General features: G+C 37.5%; 1 protein-coding gene across 1 annotated transcript; it reads right to left on the reverse strand.

Annotated features, from left to right (window-relative positions):
- Positions 1-253: 253 nt before the first annotated feature.
- Positions 254-8,542, reverse strand: LOC149833624 (kinesin-like protein KIN-14F). Its single transcript, XM_090009184.1, has 18 exons — positions 8,399-8,542; positions 8,130-8,273; positions 6,344-6,592; positions 6,115-6,189; positions 5,872-5,940; positions 5,578-5,679; positions 5,232-5,393; positions 5,047-5,128; positions 4,853-4,948; positions 4,442-4,618; positions 4,256-4,362; positions 3,997-4,172; positions 3,742-3,906; positions 2,524-2,777; positions 2,282-2,445; positions 2,012-2,179; positions 1,040-1,539; positions 254-646 (listed from the first exon to the last, which is right to left on the reverse strand). Exons 1-18 carry the CDS (start codon positions 8,525-8,527, stop codon positions 484-486), a joined length of 2,982 nt encoding a protein of 993 aa, XP_089865310.1. The 5' UTR covers positions 8,528-8,542; the 3' UTR covers positions 254-483.
- Positions 8,543-9,901: the final 1,359 nt, after the last annotated feature.

Raw genomic sequence — 9,901 nt, forward strand, 5'->3', positions numbered from 1 at the left:
AGTTGAGACCCCAAAATGCTCCAAAATTCGGTCGGTGATGACGATTATGTGCCATAGAAGCAGCACAAAGATAAACTCATCACAGAGAGAGGGCGAGAGAGAGCGAGAGGGAGTCTGGTGAGGGGGTGGAAGGGCATCGGAACAGGGCCATATCGGCGTAGAGAGAGAGAGAGAATTATTGCCTCATGTTTGCTTTAGTTTTACCAACAGTTCTTTGAGAAAATGGAAAGTAGGAAAACATATGTAAGTGGAAAAAGAAGAGGAAAAAGCATATTACAAATAAATACAAACAGGATTCTCACCAAACGACCCAAGATCATACACAGGTGGGGCTGATAAACATTCCTACCACCAACAAATAAGAAGCAACCAAGATTGTTGCGGGCGGCACGGAACAAGATACCTCCCATGCTAACTTGCCAAGCGAGCCAGAACTTGTTTTTATGTTTTTATTCTTGGTCACTTTGTTATTTCATTTTATCTCTACTTTATAACTTTCACTATTTTTCCACTTCCATTGATTCCCAATTTTCCAGCTGACCGTTTCCGCTCGAGCGGGGCAGATGCTTGTCGTTGCAGCTTCTGGCTAACACCACCGCTAGGCGGTTTCCGAGGATGCAGTGACCCATTCGCTTGATTCACGTCCCTAAATTCAACAAGATCAAAACATAAAATAAATTCTCTTATTAAGTTTTTACCAGCATGGAATATAAAAGAGTTAAAAATTTTAAAATAAAATAATTTTTTGTTGAGAAGCTTTTGCATGTAAAGACACTTTGAGATCTCAAACTCCTCTCTAGACTAACAATTGTTAGCATTTTTTTATACAAGCAATGCTAACAAATTTCCATGTATGATTGACAAAGGGTTCAGATGGGGACATTTTTTGTGAACCAACAAAGGTTGAAAGATATTTGAATAGCTCAATAAAATGGAACCATGATCTAGAGCAACTGCTACTAGAATTTGAAACTACAATGAAAAAACTTTGAAGAATCCTACAATTTCCAATGCATATACTTATAGGAAAAGAAATTACCGGGTATCTGGGCTTTTCTTGGGCAGCTTAGACTGTGTCTTCTTGATCCTTGAGCCACCACTCTGGGTTGTATCAATGCTGCTGGGAATATTGAATTGCCAAAGCATGTCCGCTTCAGAAGAATCACTAGTTCCAACCTCAATCTCATCCGAGTCATCCGTGGCCACTGAGTCAACCCTCTTCAGCACATTATTTTCATGAGTTTCTTTCTGGTTTACTGAAAACTGATCATACTTCTCGGGATAAAACTTTCCCATGTCTGCGCCGTAGGGCATATCTGACACTGAACTGTTGTCATCACTATCCCAACATTTTGACATAGCATCATCTCCTAATTCTTGCTTGTTCACCACCCAGTCCCCAGGCCCTACCTCCTCTTGTGCCTTTTGAAGATTGCTCTTCGGATGGTTATCTGACCAAAGGAGTGAATTTGAACTTATGGAGAATTCTTGCTGATCGACACTTGGTTTCTTTTGGCTTTCAAACGGAATGCCTTGAAACTACCCAAAAAAAATTCAAGCAGTTCATTAATTCAATTCCCCAGTTTTAGAAATATGAAACTCAAGAAGTTATAACTGGTTTGGCTGCATTATTTGGATGATAAACGAGTTCCTAATTTATGTACTTGCATATATAGGTATTGTTAATAAGCATGCTTGCATGATAAATGCATGAATAGTAATACATTGTAAAATCCAGGTTTGAAGCTAGCAACCGAGGTAAGCAGCTAGTGGACAGAACCGGGATAAATGCATGGATAAATGCATACTTATATATATATATATATATATATATATATATATATATATATATATAATGAGAAAGAGAGAGAGAGATCACTTAATCACCCACATGCACATACATTCAAGAAAGCATATCTACAAGACATTATGTAACCAGGTTGATGTGTATGGGCCATCTACTAGCATGCAGGACAGCAAGACTTCATTGAGAAAATAAAAACATGAATACCGCTATGTTGCCCACATCCTCCATTGGCTGCCTATGATTACTACGACCACCGTGCATTGGTGATGGCACACTATGCTTCAGCATCCGTCTCTCAGGACTGCTTCTTGTGCTTCTTGGTTGATCTGGCTCCCCTTCCTTCCTTGCAAGTGCAGCCTTAAGAGATGCAATCTGATAAGGAAATAGGAAACATAATTTTACTCCATTTCATTCATGTGTCTTTGCAACATTCAATTAAACAGGGGCAGTGACATGATATCGAAGATTTGTAACCTGTTCTCTTAGCTCTCTAACTTCTCCGCTATCTTTGTTTAGCCGAGCAGCACCAAGCTCAATAGTGGAAACCCGCTCAGCGAATTTTAGAGTACTAATTGTCTCTACAAATGCATCCACTTCTGGGCTGATGTGAACAAACATAAGGGTCTTTGCTTGCCCTCCTAAATAAGCAAAACAATCAGTTCTACAAGTCATGTACAAAAATAAAAAGCTTAAGAACAGGTTTGTTCAATGTCTACCAAGTGAGTCTTGCAACAACTGCGTGAGTTTGCTGTTGCGGTAAGGAACATGAGAGTTCTTTTGTGCAAGGGCAGAAATGACATCACCCAAGGCTGCAAGGGACTTGTTTATATGTTGAGCTTCCTTCAATCGATCTCCTGTCACTTCAGACTTATCAACCCTTTCACTTCCAGCTAAGTCAACAAGATGAAGACAACCACGAACTGTAGTCCCAGAAATTTTATCTCTTCCTTGAACATGAACTGTCAGACAACTGTAGAACATTCCTTCTGAATTACTACCTAAACAACAATAATCCTCTGTTTGGGGGCTGGTAGTTGAGGTTGGAATTAATGAATTTAATTGGAGTTTGATCAAACTACTCTAGCAATGGTTTCTTTGGAGAAAGGAATTGAAGCGGCAATTGGGCCTTTCCCCCTTTGTATTTGCACTGAAGCGTGGAATTGGCAAATATTTCCCAATGTCAAGAATTGGGGATTTCATTTTTCCAATTCCATAAACTATCTCTTGTGCCCAACTCCCAAACAGAGCATGATTTAATATGGAAGCATCAAGAATTCTGACTCAAATAATTGTGCAAGACATGCAGGCAAAACTCAAGAATGATTGGAAAATTTTCCAAACTTTGCACAAATCATGTTGCTTCTTCAAACTTGGCACAACCAAAAATGACATGGAAATTTTCCAAACAAGGATAAAGAGAAAAACTATGTTAAGTTGATAGGAGAATAGTAAACCAGTCAGTTGGCATGTGTCACTGCCACCTGGACAGATTATTACATAAAAGTTGAAAGGATCCTTTATTGAAGGAGATCCATGAGCCACAAAGTCATATTTTGGCTCCATATACTAGGACAAAAAATCAAACCTTTAAAGAAAAATAGATACAGAAAGGGGCTAAGGCTATCACCGTTGACAATTGTAACTTTTTCTATTGTGTCAGTGATGATAAACTTAAGATATCAGATCTAATAACCATTCATGATAAACTCTGCATGGTCACCAATCAGTAACTTGAACTTGCCACTCATGACAAACTCTTTCGCAAAATTTACAAAATGGCATCACAGCAAATATTCAAGTAAATGACAACAACAATAATGTCACTCACTCAGCTGATTGTTCCACCATGGGACTCATGCCAAAAAATGAAGGTCGACATGGGAAGCATCTTAACTTGAGTTACAAGAAAGTTCATGGATCAAACTCAATGGTACCTGTGAGATCTGCTACTACGGTCATTCATTGTTGTTGATCCAACTGCACGATTCCTTTGTCCAACATTCATCAGCTCAATGACCTCAGAAGTTGATGTAACAGGCACCAAATTTGCATTCGGTACATTAAATCCATTCTGCTGAGAGTTATTGCGAATTTCTAATGTGTTTTCAAGTAAAGGATATAACAGATGCTAGATGGTCCAAGTCAAGACAAAAGAAAGTGCCATAAAAGGAACAACCGTAAAAGGATATTTTTTATTACTATCTGAAGCAAGCAGATCTCTAACTTGTTCATTGTAAATTTCAATCATCTGGACATAAATATCACAGGTGAAAGAATCTTTTCTTTGTTCTGAGATATGAAATAGATCACTCAGCGCACGGTAGTTCACTCCTTGGCTTTGTACTGTAATATGTTTAGGTCCCATCTGAAGCAGTAAAATAAGATGGTTAGTAGCTCTGTTTGCTTCTTTAGATTTTGAAAATGCTTGATAAATGAACAAGTTTGTACCATGGTGTGGGTCTTCCCTGCTCCAGTTTGGCCATATGCAAATATGCAAACATTATAGCCATCTAAAACAGATCTAATCAAAGGTTGGGTATCAGAGAACACCTCCTCTGTACAATACAATCACAAATAAGTCATCAAAAAGTTGTGGGAGCCACCATAAAGGAATCCAAATGTGAAGCTGACAACCTTGCGAAGCAGAAGGGCCAAAAACTTTGTTGAATTTAAATGACTTGCGTGATCCTTTGTCCTGTTTCAAAGGGTTGGATATTGTAATACTCCCATCACCAATGCTTTCCACAGTGTCTATCCCACTTTGCTGGCCAGGCAAGAAGGGTCTCACTCGGCAGTATACTCTAATGTTACCTAAAACAATAACAAGACACATTTACAGAATAATATCATCTCTGCTTATAGGGACTCAAAAGCAAATTATCCAAGTGAGCCAACTTCAAGGCCAAGCCTCCTGAAGACTCATTGACTCACTTTTCGACCCTATCTTCTAAGAACACAAAAGAAGTTGCTAATTGCTTGTGGAAAGGAAGGTCGAGTTCTAATTTGAACTCTACCTGAGTTGACAACATTCTACTAATATGTTACCTTTGAGATCTTGCACTTGATTATATAATTGCCGATTTTCCTCAAGTACTTTATGATACCCAGAAGCAGCTTGTGAAAGAACTTGAAGATGTCTCCCTGTTTATTATGAAGAGTAATTAATATCCATAGCTGAGGAAATGCCATGATGATAGATTCGATCTAATGTAAAACATAGGGTTTGCCCAAAGAATTACCAAGATCATAGAATTCTTCAGAGCACTTTGCTTGCATCAACTGAATACCTGCTCTAGTAGACTGGAGTGAATACTTCAACTCCTGAATATTTGGGGAGAACAGTAAACAATGTTGATTTTTGATCAACAAGAAGGAGCATTGTGAGGAAAAGAGAAAATCTATGACAGAAAAGCCAAATCAACACCTTAATCTCTTTCTGTTGTTGGTCAAACAGGACCTTCTGCTTATGAATCCGGGCTTCATTCTCCTCCTTATTTGTTGAGGTTGAAGAAAAGGGCTCATCTTTCTTTTCCTGTATGTCTGGAGTATCGTCTAAATCTCCAACACTTGCTTCGTCAGCATCCTCCTACATTAAAAACAAAGCTAATCTCGATACTTGCAACTATTAAATCCTGCACACTATTTTAGAAACATTGCACACACTAGGATCCTTGGAACACAATAAAGTGTCAAGGAGATAATCCAAAACCTAATATATTTCTTCAAACATGATAAAAGCAACCCAAGTAAATAAAGATATGTGACAATACCAGTATCTCACCACAAGCAGACGACAAGGCATCTAAATCTTTATCCTTGGAAAGTGATTTCTGGTCATCGGACATAACCAGAATACTAGCATTTGTTTTTATCTGTTTGTGAGAACAAAAAAATAATTTTCGAGTGTCAAGCGACTCAAGCCATAAATCCATGACAGAGGAGAATCAGCACTTAAGAAGTTATCTTAAGATGGTAGCACAAACTTGCTTTATCTACCCTAAAAGAGCTTAAGATAAAAAGCAGCTCAGAACTACTCAGTGCAGGAATGATAGTGAAACACTTACCTGCTCACTTTGGCTAGCAAGCCGATGCTCAAACTCTTCCACAACTTTAGTTAACATGGATTCTACAAGCTGCAATGGAGCAACAGAAAATTTAAGTTGAGATAATTTATAAGAATACCCCCTCTTTGATTGCTAGGTGAAGGTGGTCTTCATTGGTTAAAAAATTGATCTAATGATCCAATTAACATTCAACCACAGATAAATAGCCATATAGAAATCTGCAAAGTACTAAAAAAAACTTACTATTGGAACTTCTTCAGGCTTCCTGTCTGACAAAAGAGATCGAATAAGAATATCCAAGGACTGGGTAGCAGCACCCTATATATCATAATGCAAATGCTATGCTCAGAGTCAATAAGGAAATGATTGTTTCATGCATTATGTACAAAACAAAATAAGTACAGGTCTATATTAAGTTGGCATTTAGGAATGACTAACCTACCATTTTAGTATAGCCGAGAGGAAGATCCACTGAAAAGCCATCAGAAAATCTCCCAGCAGACTGCCCAGACATTGCATTGGGGTCCATTTGGGATATGTTCCTGAAAGTGGAGTTCATGAAAGGCTCCGGGTTTTTTCCCACTCGTAAAATACATTTTCCCTGGCTCAGAGGTTTAAAGCTGCTACCAAGTTTCCAAGATCCATTTGCTCCAGTTTGTTTCCAATCATTGTAAGCTTTAAGAGCAAGAATACAGTTCACAACCTTTGTGCAGCTCCCACCCTGTGAAAAAACCAAAAATCATACTCAATGTCAAGAAAGTAGTGACACAAACTTATTGGTAAAAAGGGAAAATAAAATCCACTTCCAGAAGCATCCAAATTGTGAGCTGCAGTTATGCATTTTATGAATTTAAAGAAAAAGAAAACAAGCATTAGAAAAAAAGAAAGAAAAGTTACAATGTTATCCTGAAATATACTCAATTTCAGGTAGTTAATACTCATTCTTTTTATTTTCATTTCCTCAAAAAGAATTAAACAAAAGATAAAAAAGGGAAAGGAACAACTTTTTATCCACTCTTCAAATCATAAAGTCATAATAGTAGCCAGACTTGATGATTCATCACACAAATCAGCGATGAACCACCTTGACGAGGAAGGGAGCATGATTTTGTATCAAAATCATTGAATTGCTTCCTCATCGATTGTATCAAAATCATTGAATTGCTTCCTCACCGACCAAGACAACCATTGAGTCATGAGTTACCACAATTAAGAGGCAAAAAAGAGAAACAGGGAGTGTGTGTGTGTGTGTGTGTGTGTGTGAGAGAGAGAGAGAGATTGTCATCTTTTCATACAATTTCTGTGTTAGGGCCTATCAGAATTTACCATACTGCAAGGCATTCAGCCTACACCTCCATTTAATGCCACACACTATTTGACTACCTCTTGTCCTCGACAAAAAAATATAGTTTTTAATTATTTTGTTAATCTTTTATGTTTAGTTAGAATGTCGTTCTCTCATGTGCGCATAACTAGATATTAGTTCTTCAAATTAAATGTCTACTAAATGATTTCAATCTACTTATTCATTCTTGAAATTTTTAAAATTAAGTTTAAGAAAACTAATTACAGAAACATATAAAAAGACTCATTAGAGAAACATAAAAATGATGGAAGCAATTAATCATGATCTAACAGCTGAGATTGACCAATTTTTTATTCAACCAATCATGATTTTTCAAGGAACATGGCTCTTGAGTAAACACCAAGGACAGGCGTGACTACTATGCCACAAATATGGGAAAGCAAGAAGAAAAACTTGTGAAAACTCCTAAGCTGAGTAGCTGTTATATATCGGAAAATTGAAGAAAAAATGTAAAAGTGTAATAGCTTGAGAAAATAAGAACAAGTTACAACATGATTTGTGGAAAATACTTTTTTTCCCCTTTTGGAGATGAATTGTGAAACACAATTCTTTGTGTATCTCAAGAAAGCAACCATACCCCAAAAACAACATCTATACATGAACAGGAAACAATAAAAAAGCTTTCAAAGTTTTCATTTTCACAAGGATCAGATAGACAAAGAGCGTGTGAAATTGCTAACCTAAACAGACATACATTATTTGCAACAATATCAGGCCATCTGAAATCATAAACTATATCAGACACTCAAAATTTTAGAGCAATGCCATGGACACATGGCAACGCATCATATATACCTTTCCAACCTTTAGATGCATAATCAGCATTGATGTAAAAGTTAAAGAGGCTTTAGTCCATCAAAAACTATTAAAACATTTATAACAGAAATTATACCTTGTCTAAGTTAGATGCCTCAAATGCAGGAAGCCCCATCTCTTCAATAGTAACCAGGAAGTTCCTCACATTTTCAAAATATTGATATGCAGACAAAGCTGCCCCATCCGGCAAATGAACCAAGTCAACTGGATTCTCCACCACCTAAATAACATCAATTTAACAAAAGAAAGAAAATTGGTTCCCATGGAAGCCGAAAAGAAAGGGAGGATGGGGTAAGGGGGAGATCTCTGTGGATAACCAAGAATTTTCCTTCATCTACTTCTCACCTTTGGAACAGCCCCAGGGTGAACTTTATTAAGGACATTACAGAGAATTGATCCATTCCTCAATGCAAGGAGGAAATCTTCCTCTGATGGCTCATTTGGCAAATCCCTCGAACCAACCACACCCACCATTTTTCTGAGCCATCCTGCAGCTTCATACCTTCTTGCCACTATGCAAAAAAGTGAAATTCATAGTCAAGCAAAATCAGGTACTCTGTGACCAAAAATTTACATGAATCTTGGACAGAAACTCGTCACCCCAAAACACAACTTAGAAAATGGAAATTTGATGTTTGCAGCCCTCAAAGCGCCTTGCTGTTCAATAAGGCACAAGAAGAAAATTGAATAATAGTTATCCCCTAAAATTACCAGAAAATACAATCGACACGATTTCCATGAAGGAACTATGCATGTATTGTGCTAATTGAATGCTAAAATCAGTAATTAATGGCTTCTTGGATGTGCTGAACAAGATTTTAAGTCACACGAATTTAACACAAATAATTTAAGAAAAATGGATTTCCTCACATTATTTTTGTTGCTTGAAATTTTCTGACCCTACATCTACTAATTTAGCGGAAAAAAACCAAAATCTAAATTTTAGGTACCTTAAGGTAAGATTTCAATTCAACACTTACAGAGAGGTGACGTGTTTCCTGATATTCAGAAGATACTGAACATGAATTTTGAAACTGTCATCTAATATCATGTTTCTTCCCTTGATCTTATTTTTGAGAGTTCTAGACTACAAAAAAAGGTCGTTCCTTCTTTGTAAATAACAATTTAACAAGGGGGGGGGGGGGCATTGGCAATTACACGGACAAGTTCGGCTTCAGCAAATATCCGGTTCCACCAATGCCATTGATGATCTTGCAAGCAAATTTATGTTTCTCGCTAATACTAAGAATTTAGTTCCATAGTTCCTTCAGAATTCAGTAATTAACGTATTTGTTTAACAGAAGCAGCATAATCGAGAGCAATCAAAAGTTAGTACCTGACTCCTCTTCCCTTCTAGAAGCAAGATTGATTACACTAGGCTTGGCATTGTGCTGCTGAAGAACTTCTTCCACAACAGCACACAAAGACCTTCCTCTGTCTGCATTCGCAGAATTCAAGCCCTCCGCGAAGGCCAAGATTCCTTCTGATGACATTGATTCAATAAAAAAATGCTTCCGGAAGGTAGAAACGCGAAAATCTTATGCCGTTATGAGTCCCATTAGAAACTAAAATTTAAATATATTCCTTAATGAGCAAAAGAGAAGATCGAACAAATATGAAGGAGAGAGAGAGAACTTGGCGGATTTCGAATCTAGAAGAGAAGAAAGACAAGAACCAGATCAATTTGGCTTGAGAGAACTGCGAAAAAGCTGAAACAACGAGAAATTGTGAATATCAACGTTCAAAGCCGTATATTTTGCGGCAACGACTGCCGAATTCCTCAAATATCAAGAATTCAAAAGTTTAGCTTCCAGAACACGCTACAACGACGAAGATCCTCCGCTATCT

The sequence above is a fragment of the Nuphar pumila genome, chromosome 6, assembly GCF_984573655.1.
Source record: "Nuphar pumila chromosome 6, dmNupPumi1.hap1.1, whole genome shotgun sequence".
Lineage (NCBI taxonomy): Eukaryota > Viridiplantae > Streptophyta > Magnoliopsida > Nymphaeales > Nymphaeaceae > Nuphar > Nuphar pumila.